At 41.6% G+C, this 19683-nt stretch overlaps 1 protein-coding gene across 1 annotated transcript; it reads right to left on the reverse strand.

The window, feature by feature from the left end:
- Positions 1 to 12482: 12482 nt before the first annotated feature.
- On the reverse strand, positions 12483 to 13580 carry LOC131315969 (glutaredoxin-C9-like). The gene has a single exon (XM_058345231.1). The coding sequence runs from the start codon at positions 13426 to 13428 to the stop codon at positions 12979 to 12981; it is 450 nt and encodes a 149-aa protein (XP_058201214.1). The 5' UTR covers positions 13429 to 13580; the 3' UTR covers positions 12483 to 12978.
- Between the last annotated feature and the right edge of the window lie 6103 nt (positions 13581 to 19683).

The raw sequence follows: 19683 nt of genomic DNA on the forward strand, positions 1-19683 counted from the left end.
CCTGCGGTTGCACCTCTGCCTCCTACGAGAAAGGAGTGTGAAGCAAAGTCTCCTGTAACGAAGAAACAGGCATTAGCTGAACAAGATCCCCTGGAATGGAAGCTGTTTGTTGATGGATCAGCTTGCAACACCGGTTCAGGAATTGGAGTTGTGCTTTTGCCCCCTGAAGGGTCAATGTTAGAATTATCTGTTCGGCTAGGGTTCAGTGCGTCAAATAATGTGGCAGAGTATGAGGCACTCTTAGCTGGTTTGAGAAGTGCAAAAATCCTAAAAGCTAAACGAGTTAGGGTGTATTCTGACTCACAGCTCGTGGTCCATCAACTGTCCGGGCAATATGAAACCCGGAGCGAGAAGATGGCGGCATATGTACAGGTGACCAGAGATCTGCTCGATACCTTCGAAAGAGTGTATATTGAACAGATAAGTTCTGGAAAGAATGCTCATGCAGATTCATTGGCATGGTTAGCTGCAGCTGTGCCATCTGAGTTTAGAAGAAAAATAGCCGTAGAATATTTGGCTGAGCCGAGCATTGGCAGAAGTGTAGAGATGGTCTTGGACGTGAGCCAAGGACCAAGTTGGATGGACCCAATAGTGGAGTTTTTACGAGATGAAGTACTTCCTTTGGACAAAAAGGAGGCACATAAAATCAGGACCAAATCTGCTCGGTTCTGGTTATCCCCAGAGGGAAAACTATATAGGAAGTCTTTTACAGGACCCTACTTGCTTTGTGTGCATCCTGAGATGGTGCAAAAGTTCCTCCACGAAATTCACGAGGGGACTTGTGGAAGCCATGCTGGTGGTCGGTCCATAGCCCACCGAGCAATCACCCAAGGGTATTGGTGGCCGTACATGCAAGAAGATGCTAAGGTGTACGTAAAAATTTGTGAGAAGTGTCAGAAATTTTCACCAATGATTCGAACACCAGCCGAGGACCTGGTGCCACTGACAAGTCCTTGGCCGTTTGCTCAATGGGGAATGGACATAGTGGGTCCACTACACAAAGCAACTGGGAATCGAAAATTCCTATTAGTTGCAACAGATTACTTCACTAAATGGATTGAGGCTGAGCCGTTGGCCAAGATTACTGAACCTATGATAGAAAGGTTTGTGTGGAAAAGCATCATAACTCGCTTTGGGGTACCCTATTCGTTGATTACAGACAATGGATCGCAATTTCAGAGGAAATTCAAAACTTTCTGTGCCCAGTATGGGATAAGAAATTATTATTCAACTCCAGCTTACCCTCAGAGCAACGGACAAGCAGAGGCTTCGAACAAAACAATCCTTGATGGGATTAAGAAACGTTTGGATAAAGCAAAGGGGAAATGGCCCGATGAATTGCCATTGGTCCTATGGGCATACCGAACAACGCCTAGGCGGTCTACGGGAGAGACCCCCTATTCATTAGCATATGGAACAGAGGCTGTTATTCCATTAGAAATAGGTCTGCCGACCAACAGGACCACTTTGGTTGAAAGTGGAGGAAATGACAAAGCCTTGGAGATTGAGCTAGACTTTGCCGAGGAACGACGAGAACGGGCCTTGGTGCACTTGGCCTCATACCAAGAGCAGCTCATCAAAGGTTATAACAAGAATGTACACCCACGAGAGTTTGGTGTTGGAGACCTTGTGCTACGAAAAGTGCTCGGCAATACTAAAGTGGCTAATGAGGGAAAGCTGGGGGCAAATTGGGAAGGCCCATATCGAGTTACAGAAATCGCAGGCATTGGGGCTTATCGATTGGCAGACTTGGATGGGAACCCAGTGCCAAGACCTTGGAATGTCCATAATCTAAGAAAGTTTTTTATATAATTTTTCTTTATGCACATCGTGATTGTGTGGGAGTTACGAATAAAACTCTCTTGTGTTCTAGTTTTGTTATTTTTACAAGGGATACGAGTAACGCCCTCTTGGGTTTTACAGTTTATAAATGAAGTTACGTTTTTTTTTGTCTAGACTGCTGTTTTCTTGGTATTTGTTTTGAATACGAAATCACGACATTGGTTTCCCTCATTCGTATTGGGGAGCAGGGTATAGGATATCCTTTTAAGTACGTGATACTTGAACACAAGTTCGAAACACTTGTGTGAACTTCAAACAAGTACGAAATACTTGAGAGATTGTTCTAAGTACGTGATACTTTAAAGTACGTGACACTTGAAAGAACGCAAGTACGAACAAGTACGAAATACTTGAGAGATTGTTCTAAGTACGTGACACTTAAAAGTTGCAACACAAGTTCGAAATACTTGTGTAAATTTCAAACATATAAGTACGTGAAACTTAAACGTTTAAAGTACGTGAAACTTAAACTCTACGAGAAGTACGTAAAACTTGGAAGCATACGCATATATGCATAAAAGTACGTGAAAATTTTAAATACGTGAAACGAATTAAGTTCGAAATACTTAAAACATCTTAAAACATCCATATCAGCAACATGTGGACAAGGTATCTTGACAGGAATAATTCAAAAACAGATGTGAAGAAAGGCAGAGCTCATTCATCTTCTGTGAGATCTTGGACAGCTGCAGGAGTAATTATAGGAGCTACTGGAGCAGCCAGCTCTTCTATGGGATTTTCATCTCCAAGTTGACCATCACTGACTTCCTTTTGGCCAGGATTGGTCATATTAACTTGAGGCTCCACTTCAGACACAGGTTGCTCAGCAGACACGGTCACCTCCTGCTCATCATTTGTCTCCTCAGCAACATCCTCCTCTTGACTAGCAGCACTGGGTAGTTCAATGTTGGTCCATAGAGGAGATGATTCAGGAATCTCAGCCTTGGCAAGGCAAGCTGTCCAAGAGGCCACCCAGACTTGGTCTTGTATCCCAGGCATTTGGCTAGTATAGCTCTCCGTGGCAATCTTGATTCCTTCATTATATCCTTTCTCAAAAGCAGCTTTGGCTTCAGTCTGGGTCGTCTCAAGCTCCTTCAAAGTTTGAGCAAGACTGTCCTCCGCCCCCTTCAGTTGTCCCTTTAGCCCATCTGCCACTGCCAAGGCTTGGTTCCTTTCTTTCTCGAGCCTAATGATGGTACGTTGAAGCTTGGTATTCTCACTTGCAAGCTTGACACGTTGAGGCTCAGACTGGCTAAGCTTTTGAGCCATAGCCACCATTTTTTGCATCACCTGGAACGATCAAAATAGTTAAACATGGAAACCAAATGCTATGGTATGCTATGATTTACAAAAGCAAACTTTTTACCTTGGCATTGTGAGACATGAATGAGCTTAGAAGGTTGTCAGGCGAGCTTGCCACCTCCTTCTGCATATCTCCTGGCAGCAGAAAAGCTTGAGACAAGGCAAGGGCAGTGCCTTCTGACTCAACACTGTCCCGAACAGTGATAGCTCGGCTCCCGTGTGAGAATGGAGGAGCCCAGAGGGGAGCAGGAGATGAGGAGGATGTAGGGGGTCTTTCTTGAGTTTCCTCCACTCGTTGACGTTTTTCACGGTGAAGGGTTTCAATCTCTTCAAGGGAAAATCCAGGGGGAGCATCTGTTTGAGTTTGGAGGCGACGACCACGACCTTGAACATTTTGGCCCCGACCACGACCTCTACCAGGAATGGTGAGGAGGCTGCCCAAGTCAATTGGCCGGTTCATCTCTGAAGTTGAGAAGGTACGGCCGCTGGAAGACGAGTTGGATGTGGAACTGGAAGCTTCCTCAGCAAGGGGGATAGGCTCGTCAGAGATTGGAGGAGTCTGGGAACGCCTCTCTTCTTGTTCGGGAACTGGTCTTGAAGGACCAGCTACTGCAGGATTATCAGCTGCTCGGGTTCGCCGATCAATAAACCCACCATATGAAGCTTTGTAGCTGAGAAGTACTTGGGCTGCTCTTGCTCGGCCTGCAAGGTATGTCCCTTCGCCGTTGAATGCAAGTGCTCGTCTGATATCAGCTACGTGAACTTGAGGGGTTATAATGTTATAACCACGGTTGATATTTGATGCTGAAAACAAAAGGCACAACGAAATTAGAAGCACGAAAAAGCTCTTCCTATGAAAAAGGACAACACATATGAAATTAGGGAAAAGCACTAACGTGGGCTCCCGAATATGTGAGGGGCATGAAAACCAATCACTTGGCCGTCCTCATCTCTGGGTTCGAAGTTGCCCGTGACAATCAGGAAGTCGTCGTCATCCCCTCGAGCAGAGTCAGGGAGTTCAAGGACTAGCTTTTTTCTAGAATCCCTACTTTTTAGATAATAAGTAAGGGCATCCCCAGTTCTGGAAATACTGTATAGATGGTGAATATCATACAGGCCTAGCGAAGTCCCTAACATTTGGTTTAAGGTATTTATGCCCATAACTACCCTGAAGAAATTAGCAGAAACCTGCATTGGCGAAAGCCTGTAATACGCTAAGACTTGGCGGAGCAGAGGGGCTAGGGGAAACCTAACTCCGCCTTCAACGACGGCTACTACTGGAATATGAAGGGTGTCAAAATCGAAGCTTTCACGAATGGCATCCTCAGGAGCCAAAACAGTAGCTACGTTGTCAGGAATCCCATATCGAGATCTGAAACTAGCCATGGCTTGAGGAGTACTACAGTGCCTACGAAATCTACCCATTACCAGATAGGATTTTGGAATTCTACGAAGTGTAAAACAATGGGGACAATGAAACCCTAAACTGCGGTTGAAAACAATCCACTAGAGAAATGGAGTTGTAAGAAGAAGAAATGATGACTTACGAGAATAGTCGATGGAATCCTTAAAAGGAGAGGTCTTGAGACGATGAACAGAGCTTCAATGGCGGGCGAACGCTTGAACAGTTTTTTCTTCTGCAGAGGGAGTCTAAGGGGAAGATTGGGGTGTTTTGAAAAATGGGACGAAAACCCAAAAATACCCCAAAAGTGGGTGGCGTACGTGAAACGTCATACCAGACGCCGTTTGAGCGTTCCGTTTTCCCATAAACACGTCAGCTCGTATTTAATGGAACGCAATACGATGATCGACGCGTGTAAAGGTTAGGGCTAAAAGCCTGTGACGGCCACAAGAAAAGATGATTTTTTCTTAAGCAAAGTGGTGAAATATTGCACCAATATGTGAAATAAGGTGCAGAAACAAAGTGAATTTGTTCGCTTAAAAGCTTTACTCGTCATCTGAGTAAAATATAAACGAGCAAAGCTGGGGAGCAATTGTAGGGAGGTATTCCCGAACAGGTGCAAAATGAGCCCGAGCATGGTCAACTGAGGGTCAACGCACTGTGGACCACTGATATGAGAAGTCAATAGTCCAGAGAGGTTGTACGATTCTCGGTACAATAACATGAGATGTTATTAGGACCAAATACAAGAAAAGTGACATGAGATGCCACTGTTCATAGAAACTTGTTCGGCAAGAGAGAGCCGAACAGGAGGAAAGCTCCTTACAAAGGATATGGTTCAAATTATTTCCTCAGGACCAGTAACACGTGAGGTAATTGGTCCAGGCCATCTGTTCGGCCATGAGATGGCCGAACAGAGAGAGAAGTACTATTTGAGGGAACATTCTGGAAGGTTCCAGAGTAGTCATATCCCATAAAGGGATAAAGATCCCAAGAATATAGGATCTGAGAAAGATACCCAACGAATATGGGATGTTCGGCTCTTAAAGGAAAAGATTCCTAAAAGGACTCTTTTCCATAAACTGATAAAGGAAACGAGACTCCTTGATATCCTGGGTTTCCTATACGAGTTAGGAATCCTATGGCAACATGGATGCTTGGACAGCAAGCATCCATAAATCTATAAATATGAGGTAAACCTAGAGGTGAAAGGTACGCAATACACTGCATTCTTATTGCTTTCCTACTGGTAATTAGGGTTTGATCATTAGTACGAAATACTAACAAAGGCATCGGAGGGCCTTTGCCACGAGAGGCAAAGGTGCGCTCACTCCTTGTCTGTTTTGCAGGATAAGGGTTTCTCTGACGAATTAGGGTTACGTTCAAGAGGCACGTGAAGCCGCTGCATTCCAGTGCTGTTCAGAGCACTACTTGAATTTATCCACCTACAGACGCCACTTGGTCGCCTCGCAAATCTTCCTGTCGTCCTGTGGCGCCGATAAAGCGGACGACCTGGTGGTAGGTAGAAGCAATGGCTTGCATTCCGTGGAGCCAGGTTCGGCCAAGGATGGCGTTGTATGGGCTTGGTGCGTTGACGACGATGAATTCGACGGTCAGAGTTTTTGAGCCGACGACGACTGGGAGGAAGATTCGGCCCAGCGGCCAGACGGGTGCACCGTTGAAGCCGATGAGGGGTACGTCGGTAGGTTGTAGGGCAGACTCAGGTAGGTCCAGCTTTTTGAAAAGGTCGTAGTACATGACCTCTGCTGAGCTTCCTTGATCGACAAGAATGCGTTTGACGTCATGCACTCCAATTTGGACGATTACGACGAGAGCGTCGGAGTGTGGTGTTTGCACACGTTCAAGATCGCGCTCGGTAAAAGTAATCGTCCATTTCGGCAACTCTTCTGTTCGTGGACGTTTGGATCCAGGTCCTACTGCGAGTACCTGCTTGGAAGTTGATGCGCGGCTAAGGTCGGCCTGAAGAGTTGATTCAAATTCCTTTGACACTGGACCGTGGATAACGTGTATTAGTGGGCGCTGTTCATTGGGGTTGGGATTTGTCTGCCGGGTGGGCGTTTTTGAGCGGTCAATGTATTGATCGAGATGGCCTTGAGTCACCAAACGTTCCAATAGTGCCTTGTAGGGGGCGCATGCCGTTGTGTAGTGGCCGAGCTCATTGTGATACGAGCACTTCTTTCTTGGGTTCTGATCAGCTTGGCCATTGTCTGTGCCGAGCTTGCCCGTCGGCCACTCGAACCATGGTTGCCGCATTATCTCTTTCAGAAAAGACCAAATGGGTTCCTTGAAGTGGGTGGTTTCGGCCACGTAGTCATGCTCTTTTGGCTGGCGTTTTTTCCCTTCTTTGATGTTGTGCACCTGCTTCTTGGGTTGGGGGTGCTGGATGATTGCTGGTGCCGGCGGTTGGGCTGTGGCCGAGGTGAAGGATGCTGTCAAGCTTGGGATGCCCTGTGCCGCACGGTCCGCATAAAACTCTTCAAGAGCACAGAATCTCTCCACGACGCGCATTAATTCTCCCATGCCGTGTGGTGGGCGGATGGCGAGTTCGTCTAGGATCTTGCTGCCGGTTTCGAGACCGTTTTTGAAAGTACGCGCAGCCCAATATTCATCGATTCCTGGAATTTCGTTGAACAGCTGCCAATAACGCTCGGCGTATTGTCTTAGCGTTTCATTTGGGAGCTTCCTCATCTGGGATAAGGATTCGGGCTCTTTTGCTGTCCTGTTACTTGTGATAAAGCGGGTGTTGAAGGCGCGTTCGAGATCAGCCAGGTTCCGTATGGATCCAGCGGGCAATTTGTTGAACCACTGGAGTCCAAGAGAGCCAAGGCTGGATGGGAATGCTTTACATTTGATTTCATCCTTCGTAGTGCACAGCTCGATGGTTTGGCGAAAGTGAATGAGGTGAGTGTAAGCTTCGCAGCTGCTTGGGTCAAACTTCGTGAATTTTGGTAGGTGGAAATTGGGTTCGGCGATGGTGTGGATGATTTGGGAGGTGAAGGGTGAGATACCAAGGTCCTTTAGTTGCCGTTCAAATCCAGGACGCGGTGGTTTGCCTAGCTCGTCCGTGCGTGGCCTCTTTGGGTGCTTCTCTCTTTCTGATGTTCTCTCGTGTACTCGGCTGCGAAGCTTGTCCCGCAGGTCCGTAGTTTCCCTTCGGGGGTGGTCGACGGACTTTTCTTTGTTGCAATAGGTTCTGTTCCCATTCTCCGCCCTTTCGATCCGTAAGCCTTTGCCATTACGCCGAACATCGTTCTCATTATCCAAGTTTTCTGGTGGTATCCCACCGAGGCGTTCAGAGACGTGGCGCCTGGTTTCGACGGAGTCTCGGCTTCGGCGTGAGGCCGTTGTGCGAGAGAACTCCGTGCGACCAGTCGAGTACGTGCTCGTGAATGATTCGGTGTCCCTTGTGCGGGTTCGCTCGTGGTGGGATCTCGAGTGGTGTGTACCAGATGTTGTAGGTCGTTTGTAGAGGATGATTTCTCTGGCGTCCCCTTTTTCTGGCGTAAACCCAAGGCGGTCTTTAACGGAGATGCGGTGGCCCGCCTCGTTGGGGTGGTCTCGGGGCGGCGGAGGCGGAGGAGGAGGAGGAGGAGGAGAATTTCTTTGCTTCCGTCGTCCGCCTCCGGTAGATCTGGAGGCGGCTGGGGTTGCGTCCTGCATATGTTGCTTCATCTGGGCCACTTCTGCTCTTAGCGCTGCAAGTTCGTTGTCCCTTTCGTCGTCTCGTCGTTGCAGAAGGCGGATGTAGGCCGTTGTTACGTCGTCTGCGGCCGGAGAAAGCCCAGAATCTGGGGGGAGTGAGATGGACATGTGCCTTTCTGAAAACGGTGGGAGGATTGCATTTCCACTGGTGTCTTTGGCCCCCGAGACGGAAACGTTTTGTGGATCTCCGCCCATCGCTGTTTGAGTTTTTGACCGTCTTTTTAAGAAGAATGTGGTTTGGAAAAGAGTTTGAGCCGTTTGGATCAGAGGCTGAGAAGGATTCACGTCGGGTTCACCAATTGTGTGGCCCCTCTCTTCCGGCTCGAGTCCTTCCTTCGTTGGTTCAGTGGTCTCCTAGCCTTCTCCACGCAGCCTGCACGATGAGCGCACGACTAAAGACCAGGCCGGGGGTTGTCCCGGCAAGGCCCTCCGGCGTGGGGATGAGTAATGTGTAGAGAGAGTAGGCAGAAGATTATCAGAGGGTATGTAGTAGCATGTACCTCTCTAGGGTTTTCACTGCTAGGTATTTATAGAATCCCTTCACTTGCTCTCCAAGCACTAACACGTGCCTTGCACAGATCAGGCAGTGTCATCATGACGTCACCAAAATAGATCTGGTAACCGTTTTTAGGGCTGAGCTGGCACACCCACGTGCGCTCATGATCATTGCTTGTTATAACCGTCTTTACACGTGGAAAGATACGCAAAACCAGTGGCTAGCCGTGGTCGGCAGTGGCCTCGCCCTGCGGGTGGCCGAACACGCCTTCGTCGATCGGGCGTCAGATCGACAGGAGAGGACAGTCACAGGTGATTTGCCGTGGAAGGTGGCTGTCAACGAGACGATCTGACGACGAGTCTGTGGTCAAGGAAATGGTTGACGCAGAACAGGGACGGGAGCCGTGCTGAAGATGCGTGCTCGGCAAGGCACGGGCTCGGTTGCTAAGTAGCGAACTCATGTTCGGCCTGCTACACATATGTATATAATGTATACATAGAACTCACCAATTTTAAAAATTAAAAAAAAAAACTTCAATAGAAAAATTAACCATTTTTTAAGTAGGTTTGTATTTTTTCAAGTTGGTCCATAATATTTCTTTTTTCAATTTATCATTAAATATAGAACAATGATCAAAATTTTAAAAAATGAAAGATAAAATAAATAGAAACCCATCAATTTTTTTTGAATCGAATCATGCTAAATCATAAAGCACTATAACCCAAATTTCATTTTAATTTTAATTTTTTTGATAGAATTCAAACTAAAAGTACATTGTGACCTTGTTTTTTTTGCCTTGTATTTTTTATTAATTTCTTATGACTTAATAATAAGGCGGCAACCAAGCTTGAGGTTGGGTTTAAACAACCCAAACGTCGAGGCCGACACTGACAATCATCCGGCCTCCCAAAGAAGCCGATGACCCGATGACCTCTTTCCTCCTTGAAAACTCCTCCATAACCGGCTGGACCTGGATTTCCTATATCGGCCTGACTATATATAGATTATACTCATCCATCTATACGTACCGGTATGTCCACATTGCTCTTTTTATTTTTTTGTTTCGGAAAAATATATAGAAAAAGGAAATTAACAAAAATCCACGCTAGCAGCTTACGTATATCCCTCTCCCATCCCTGTTCGTGTTGCCACTCCAAAGAAAACTCTTAAAAAATTCTCACATTCTAACCTTCTTTCCTAATCATCGATGAGGTATTTCTCTCATTAAACATAACAAAATTTGTACATTTATAAAATCGACAAAATAGTGGAGAGAGGGAGGGAGGATAGGGGAATTGGATCGAAATTACCGATCCATTCGGAGCAGGAATTGGATCGAATACGGACGGATCGGACGAAATGACAATCCCTATGCATGAGTACCTCTTCATTCTCGTACGGAAAGGGGGTAAACTTTCCAACACAAGTCTCTAATTAATTTATTTACAATAAGTCTGTTTACACAGATTCTGCACAGATTTCAATGTGGGGCCCACTATGGGTCCCACACAAACAATTTGATCCTTTCATTAAATGTAAAATATATTTTCAATGGCTCACGCAAAAATCAGCTCAATCTAATACCTATAGGTGCTCGGACAATTTGTGTAGAATCCGTAGTGAATCCCACGTTGAAATCTGTGCAGTATCTGTGTCAATAGGCTGTTGATTTATTTATGATAAACAGTGGGAAGATAAGGATGATGATAATAATACAAGAAAAACACAATGATGAAGTTTCTTATTTAATAAATCTTGAGTCTACATCATCACATATCGACCGGCGAATGTCCAGAGAGGGAGAGAGAGAGATTCTTCTCAATTTCATGCATATCATTCCAAAATTTTCAATTAATCAAATACAGTACATCAATGCTTCTCGCAGAGAGAGAAAGCGAAGCCATGTTTTTTTTTTTATCAACAAAAGTAACATATTATTAAGGGAAAGGAGGAAAGGGAAATTCAACCAAAGGGGAAAGGCGGTAATGTTAAAAATAAACTTTACTTAAATTACAATAAACCAATTAGGGTTTGTTTAATTGGCCTCTCTTGAACAAGTGCATAGGAAAGGTAAGGGAGTCAATCCTTGCCAAAAGCATGGATTATTTCATTCTTCCCCAAAATAGGTATTAATTGTTCGGATTATAAGTTGGGCTTAATATAATTGCGGGTTTATTTTCCGTTTGATGCATGTAATTCCGTTTGAAATTTTTTTTTTTTTAAATTACGTGCATAAACTTGTCCAAACTGTTTGTACTAAAAAAGATTACACGTGTACGTACAAGCATGTCCAAATTGATGATAACTTCATCCACATTAACAGGGAAAATGCATTATGAGTCTCCCACTAAATACTCCATTAATTCTTGTCAACTAAGCTAAAGTGCAAAATTAAACAAGTGTGTGACAAGATGTATTCGAGACCACTAAGGCTGACCATATTTATTATACCATTAATTCATGGAAACAGCAAAGCAAGATGACCATAAACAACTGCGACTAGCTAGGCTAATTGAAAAATACTAATGAATTCAGGTAGCTGGCCCCATATAATTTGACTAAAAGAGTTGGGTTTCCCTAAAACGTATGTCAGTAACTTGAGGACTTTAGACAAGTTGTTTCCGTTGAATGGACGTTTAGTTGAAATTATGACCAAAAAAAAAAATGACCAAAAGTATAAAAAAAAAATCACTAAAGACGAAAAAATAGCAAAACAGCTATTCTTTTTTTTTTTTTTTTAATCTAAAGTGTCTTCTTATATAATTTTTTTCTAACATCGGTCCATGTTTTTATACTTTTCTGATCCCTCTCGTCATGATTACTTCCAAAAATTACGACGAAAATCTCAAAAAAAATGCGAAAAGTAAAAAATACCAAAAAAAAAAAATTAGGCAAAAAAATTTAGGAGAAACGCGCAGCCTTGAAAAGAAAATGCAAATATAAGTGGCCTTGAAAGAATAGGACATCGATCAAAGTCAAATCAAACCCAAGGTCTGGTGAAAAGAAAATGGAAATTTAAGTGGTTTGGTTTCAACATTTCGGCGAAGCTATGATATTCTTTCCCTCGAATCTACTTGACCAAGTGAAAAATTAGTGTAAGTTCCCATAGTTGGACTAGTCCAATTCTCCTAGCAACTATATATTTCACAAAATTGTCCTTAATTATCTGAATTTTCTTCTGGAATTTGAAGAAGTACTTTAATGGTAGTAAAAAATTAAACCTTCCAATAATTTACAGATGAAATGGTAGTTAAATTTTCATGGACCAATTAAATGGACGGTGGAACTAGCATATGTACACGCAAACAAATAAACAGATAATTGCTCATATTCAAATGGACCCTCCACTAATGAACGATGAAATTAGTTACGTATTCTACAACCTATGATACAAGCGTATGTATACGTACCCTTGTGCACTCAAAAAATAAAAAAAGTATACCATTGTGACTTTCGTTTACCCACGATTTTGTTCTTAATTGAAAGTTTTTAAGAACATGACTTGACGCAGTGTTAGTTATTTGAAGCCTTAAGAAATCTTTCGTCTGGATTCGATTTTCACGTCCCGTACACAGTCATTTTTTGCGTTGAACTAGTCCATACTATATAACACGTTAACCCCAGTTTAATTGGACCTCTTGCTAGAGGAGTAGAGGGGGATTTCCCTAAATTAGTCGTTCTAGGGCGGGTGCAGGGAATTAATTCACGAAGTAAAACAAATTAATCCCACTCATATATACACCGTTTACAGCGAAATTACATGATCAAACAGTATCTATAGCCCTTCTTAATCTACTGCTACTACTTCAGTTCCAAAATAAATGTCGAATCTGTAAAACAAAAACTTAAAAATAAATACATTTTCTACAAGAAAAAAAATCAAACTTTTTCATTAATTAGAAGAACTTGTGGATATCTAGTAAATTATTTAAAAAAGTTTGAATTTTCCTTAAAACATTTGTATTTTTTTAAAATTTTTATTTTGCGGACTGGACATTTATTATTGGGACGCACGGAGCACTTCATTAGGAAATACAGTATAATGTGGGAAAAGAAAAGACAAATCAATGAAAAAGAAGAAACCTTTTTATGATTCCTCAAAAACCCAATCCAAAACACACACAGAGAGAGAGAGAGAGAGAGAGAGAGAGAGAGAGAGAGAGAGAGAGAGAGAGAGAGAGAGAGAGTTAATTCTAGAAGGGCTGATTATTAGTCAAAGCCAAAGAGCTCCAGCTTGTTTCAACATAGGAACCAATTCACCAGAAATATGAGTAGCCATAACTCTCTCTAACCCACCAAACCACTTCCCACCAACAAAAACCGCTGGAAACTGCATCCCCTCCCCGCCATTTCCCCCGCCGCCTGAAATAGCCGACAAATCTCCGATCACCGCTGCTTCCTGGTCTTCGTCCACCTCCACGACCGGCGGGTTTGCGCCGAGACCCAATAGCAAGCGCTTCACGACGTGGCACATGCAACACCCTCGCCTCCCAAACACTATGACAGAATTTTCGGACACCAGTTTTGACACACTTGCCCCTGTTTGGATGGAATCTTGATTAGTATTTACAGACGGTGGCGGCTTAGAGCCGTCGGAGTTTGAGGAGTTGGAGGTGGAAAGAGGAATTGCTCTTTTTGATGTGTATGGGATAGAATATTGCATAGTTTCTTGAATTAGGAGAGAGAGAGAGAGAGAGAGAGAGAGAGAGAGAGAGAGTTTCTTGAATTAGGAGAGAGAGAGAGAGTTTCTTGAATTAGGAGAGAGAGAGAGAGAGAGAGAGAGAGAGAGAGAGAGAGAGAGGAGGGAAGGGAAGGAGATGGGGAGAACATATGCATGGATTGGGGGGATTATAAGGTTACGGTTTTGGTGGAGCTGGGAGAAGGAATTTGGTATGTTGGGCCTATGACGTGGTATGGTCTTCCACCGGCCACTAAAGAAGGGTTAGGCCACTTTGGGATTGTCCAGCTCCAAGTCAGCTTATGCGCTCCTCAACTCAATTTCCTTCTGATCAGATCAAATGGACTTGATAATTTCAGAACAAATTGCTTTATTGCATAGGGGACAAACCGACCGACCAACTAGACTAACTGTAGCATCATTGTTCAACATATTATTGCTGCATATATAATCTCAAACCATCTATTGTACAAATACTTTGTTTGTAAAACTTTTTTATACTAAATACACAGTAATAACGTTCCTTCGGGGACATCCGATAAAATACACATAGTAATAACATGCGCATAGGGTTTGTGTGTGAGCTTGAGAAAAATGTGAACAACAAAAATAAAATGTCTTTCAAAAATATTTCAAACTTCTAAAATTCTTGATGAAGAAGATTAAGGCTAGGCCGCGTTCTCGTAAATTTTTTGTCTGAAATATTTTTTTGGTATTTTTTACTTTTTGCAACTTGAAGCTTTTCGTCGTTAATTTTTTGGGTTTAATCATTCGTTTTGACAAGAGAAATCCAAAAAAAAAAAAAAGTGGACTGGCGTTAAAAAAAATATTTATATGAGACGACACTTTAGTCAAAAAAAAAAAGACATCATTTTGGTATTTTTTTTCATCTTTAGTGAATTTTTTTTTCTTTTGGTCATAATTTTCTCTTTTTAGACTCCTCTCTTCGAGATGGATAATTAATCCAAATAATACAACATGAAGCTAACAAAAATTCAAAAAATTAAAATGAACAAAACACTCGAAAGAAAAAAGGCATAAAAGTTTAAAAGAATGCAACCTAAAATCAAGTACGTGAAAACGGGAGTGGAGTGCAGGTGGCCAAGAGTACACCCATTGTTATGTTATGTGGGCTGGGTATACAGTGGATACTTACTTCCTTACTCGGCTGGCCGGTAGGATAGGAAGACTTGAGCGTCAACGCTATGACGGAGGTCATGACGTCTCTTGCAATTGTTGACGTGGCGTTGCGTCACTGATTTGGTCAGACGGATTTCTAGTCCAGTAAACGGCGGCCTTCAGTCATAGATAGGGGCCAGCCAGCCAGCCAGCCTCCTAGGAAGGTGGACCCCTGTTTGGCTTTCCAAACCAAATCTCTCGCCGACCACGGATTGGCCTTTCAAGTCTTTTGCCCCAACCCCTGCTCCATACTCGAGAGAAACTTAGAAAATTGATATTCGCGTTCTCTTTTTTAGTGCAGCGCCTGCATTAAAAAAGAGAACGTGAATATCAATTTCTGAAACTTATTCATAGCTCCATGTAATTTCAGCCATTTGTTTCGACAATCAACGAAACTTTTGGATGTGTGCGATCAAGGTCTGTCCAAGAGTTTTTAGTGTCCAAAATCTAATAAAAAAATTTGTGCCTTTAAAGAGCTAATACTTAACAATTTTTATAGCAACAATCACAATATGAGAAAGTCAAACCAATATAAAGTTCTACTAATCATTACATACGAACACAAAAATGTAAAGTCTTCAAATAGGCAAATACATATTATCTTAAGAATGTATGAGTTTCACTTGAATATTACTTATGTTGCATTTCTAGAAGCAAAAGTATCAATTAAATTTGCGTAATCCCTCTCTTTCCCCAAGTTATTTTCAATTGATAACATGGATAACTCATTTAGTCTTTCTTATGACATAATTATTCGAAGATAATTTTTGATCAATTTCAACTTTGAAAAGCTTTTTTTTTCCCGTGGCAATACTAATCGGTATAGTTAACTTGGGAGGTGTTATTCAGCGGTTTGGGGGAAATGATTTTAGGGATTTAATGGGTTGGGCACTTGGGTTAGGTTATGAGATGATGGGTTGGGCACTTTGACTTATGGGATGGTGGGTTGGGCTGACTCATTACCTTCAAATGGGCATTTTTTCATTCTATTGGGCTTAAAAAAAGTCTTACTCAAACTCAAGTAATAAAAATATTGGAGTGCCCCTAAAATTTGGGATTTTTGAGATGCCCAAGGCCGAGGCCTCTTGGACCTTGGGGTTGGGCCGGCACTACGCTCAATTGAGCAACATAACTTTTTTACGGATTGCAAGTTTTTCTCCTCTATACTGATTTACAAGTACTGCAACATATGTTTGCCCAACTTCAACCATGAGGAAGGATCTTCATTGCCAAAAAATTTTGTGCCCCTATGTCGAGAGATTTTTCGATCGTTGGATTTAAAATATTAAAAAATTAAAAAATCTCACAATCCAATGACCGAAAAATTTCTTGACATGGGAGTTTTTGACACTGAGGAAATTGGACCGCCACGAAAAGGGGGCCAGTTGTTTCATGTTGGGCCCATCCGAAAGATAGGTAAGGCTCTCGGACTACGTTATGGGCTGACTTCTGACGTCAGGAAGTTTGGGTTTGTGTAGTCGAGGTGCAGACAAGCCAAGTCAAGCTCGAAACTCAGCTTGTTTAGTAAATGAACTTAAAAATCAAGCTCGAGCTCGACTCAACTACTAAATAAGATGAGCTAAGCCACGAGCTGCTCTTGGGCAGCTCGGCTCAAGTCCTACTCCTTAGTGAGCAATTGCTTAGGTGAGTGGGTTAAGGTGTCATTCTTTGGCTTTTTGGCATTTTGTCCTTATTAGGAAAAATTCACGCTTAGTAGTTTTGCACCAAACTTTCTTGAATTATTGATTCGTCAAAAGTTTTTAGTTTTATTCAAATATTTTTGAAAATAACCAAGATAAAGCCCAAAAGGAAGTAAAAAATTTTAGATTTTCCGATTCCTTTTGTTAAGACAAACCAATAATGTACAAAAGTTTGATGCAAAATTAATAAAACTGAAGAAAATTTGAATAAAGACAAAAACGCTAAAAATCGTTAAAAAAAAACTAAGAGCAACAAACCAAAGTGAAAAAAAAAATCATTAGAAGTCATTAATCTTGAAATTGTTACAAGATTATAATAGGAATAAGAAAATGGCATCATGCTCAAGGAGCAATCTTCTGCTCAATCCGAGATCCAAACCTAAAATTGACAAGTAGCCAATCAAAGATTCCCTTTCAGACAAATGCCATCTAAAGAAGCCGAAATCCATCACTGTATGGCCTAGTTTGATTAGAGAGATTGTATTAGATGGGATTGTGGTGGGATTATTAGTGAGGAGATTATTAGGGAAGGAACTATTTGGGAGTATAGTCCCTCATATCTCATGTTTATTTATAATGAGGGGATTGTTAGGGAGGAGACTATCTGAGAGTATAGTCCCTCATATCTCATATTTGTTTGTGCATGGGATTCAACAGCGGACAAGGTTAATCCCGTGTGTCATACGTTTGTTTTGAATACCGCTTGACAAGGATTAGTGGCTCAACTGTCCATATTGTCCATAGTGCAATTTATAGACGAGCGATTCTATTTGAACTCAAAAAAATTTCTCTAACCCCAACTACCATTAAAAATGATTAAAAAATAAGATCTTCGCACCGGTTCAAACGGATTGAAAATTAGGGCACTTAAATTTTTAACCATATTTTTTAATATGTAAACAGTCTAAAAAAATGAAGTACTCCAATTTTTAATCTGTTTAAATCGGTGCGAAGATCTTTTTTTTTTTTATCATTTTATCTTAAATGCTCGTAATTACTACATTTGAACCCATAAAGTAAAATTAATTTTTTGGACAATCATAAAAATAAAATCTTCGTTCCGATTCAAACAGATTGAAAATTAGAACATTAAATTTTTGGACAATTGAACCAGAAATCACCCAAAAAAGTTAATACATTTGAACCCATAAAACATGTTTTTTAGGCTTGTTTTCAAAATAATTGAAAATAAAAATGAGAAACAAAAAATATAAACTTTACCAAACAGAGCCATAAAGTTCCAATTTGGTAACTTTGCCCTTAATCCATCGTTTTTAGTAGGGCTGTCCAAGAAAAATCGAGAATCGTGAAACCGGTTTGGACCAAATCGATCCGTGCCTTTTGGATTTTGTCCATGAATTAATGGTTCGGACACGGATTCAAAAAATTTAAAACCGTGAGATGCGGATCAGAATTGGATTTTCATTTCAAAACTGTGGATTAACCGAACCAAATCGTTTTAAAAAAACAAAAAATTTTAAAATGTGTGTGTGTGTATAATATTTATAAATAATTATAACTTTACTAATACTTATGAATTTTTTTAACAATTTTACATTAATGTGACAATACTACAAACTTAAGGTAATAAGTAGATAATGCTTGACCAGAATTTAAATATTTTGTTGGTGGAATTTGGACAATGCTTAGACTTTATTTGGTTGTTGTCTTAGCCGATTCTGGACTGGAACAATAGAACTAACTTGCTGTAATGTTATCTGAACCTTGAAACCAGCAAAGCTGCAAATTAGTTATTACATTCCATAACACTAATTAGTGTTTGCACTTTGCATTTTGAAACGACCCGCCCCTGCTGACTTGCTAATTATTCGTCTAACCTCGTGGCTCAAAAGATTAACCTCAAGTTATACAGTAACTAGTCAGTCATGATGTGACACTTAGCTCTGTACAGCACAATCAGTATGCTTGTACCAGATTCTAGAGGTGGCCTCCACCATGTAGACCAAGGTAGTGCTCTGATACCAACTATAATAACCCGCCTCAGCTAACTTGATAACCATTCGCCTAAGCACGTGACTCAAAAGGTTAACATCAAGTTATACAGTAGTTAGTCGGAATCACTTATATTCTGTTTCAATTTTCAATTTCTAGCCCATGTGGGACCTTGCTTGGGATGAGTTCCCACAATTTTAGTTGGTAGTAGCATTATTTTATTTTTATGGAAGAAAATTCGTGAATAAAATTGGGACCGAACCGTGAGACTTTTGAATTAAGATTGGATTGTATTTTCTAAAAACTGAGAGATACAGATTATGATTAGATTCATAGAAATCCGATCAATCTAGACCGTGAACAACCCTAGTTTTTAGGGTAAACAAGGGAATATTTGATAAATTATAAATGTCACACAAACACGGAATTAAATTGGGTGGAAGGATAATAGTGCAATCTTACCTCTAATCCCTCCTATCAAACCACGTCTATATGGGTCTAAAAAACCAGTGCCTACTAAATCCGTTACTACTATTGAAACTGGAAGGAATAAAGGTAGGGCTGCAAACGAGCCGAGTCGAGCTTTACAGTGTTCAAACTTGTTTATTAAATTTTTAACGAACTCGAGCTCGAGCTCAGTGAAAACTTAACGAGCCGAGCAGGCCTTGGCTTGACTCGAGCTCGAGCTTGTTCACGAGCCTCAACGGACTAACGGAAAATGTATATATATCATCACATAGGCCTAATATAACCAAAAATATTTTGAATGTGAAGGTATATATCTTTCATTTTCCTATGGAGCGGGAGTGTACTAGTGTGCGTGTGTTCTCTCCTCCTTTGGTTGACTGGAAAGTGAAAACGGAAAGAACAAATTATGAAATAACAATAAAAATCTTAAACTTAAGTATATATACCCCGGCTCGCGAGCCGACTCGAGCCGAGCTTATTCTTGCTCGAGCTCGGCTCGTTTACAAAACAAGCTGAAAAAATCGGCTCGAGCTCGTTCGTTTAACTTCCGAGCCGAGTTTGAACGAGCCACTAACGAGCCGAGCTGTGAGCCGCTCACAAGCGGCTCGGTTCATTTGTAGCCCTAAGTAAAGGTTGTCGATTGTCCCTTGGTTCCAGTCCACGTAGAAACACGAGAATGAGTCATTATTTTATAAACAAAATATTGAGAAGCTTCGCATGACATTACAACTTTGATTTTAATTCAAAGAGAAAAAGTGGCTGAATATAGACTCGGAGAAAGAAGAAACTCACGGGACAGTCTAAAGTTGTCGGGGATTAATGTTAATTTAGTGGCAAAACTTGTGAATTCAGAGCCCACAAATAAAGGTACAATTCATGTCAAAAAAAATAAAATAAAGGTACAATAACAACGTTGCCGATTGTTTAAGAAAATTTTAAA

The sequence above is a fragment of the Rhododendron vialii genome, chromosome 2a (assembly GCF_030253575.1).
Source record: "Rhododendron vialii isolate Sample 1 chromosome 2a, ASM3025357v1".
In the NCBI taxonomy this organism is placed as follows: domain Eukaryota; kingdom Viridiplantae; phylum Streptophyta; class Magnoliopsida; order Ericales; family Ericaceae; genus Rhododendron; species Rhododendron vialii.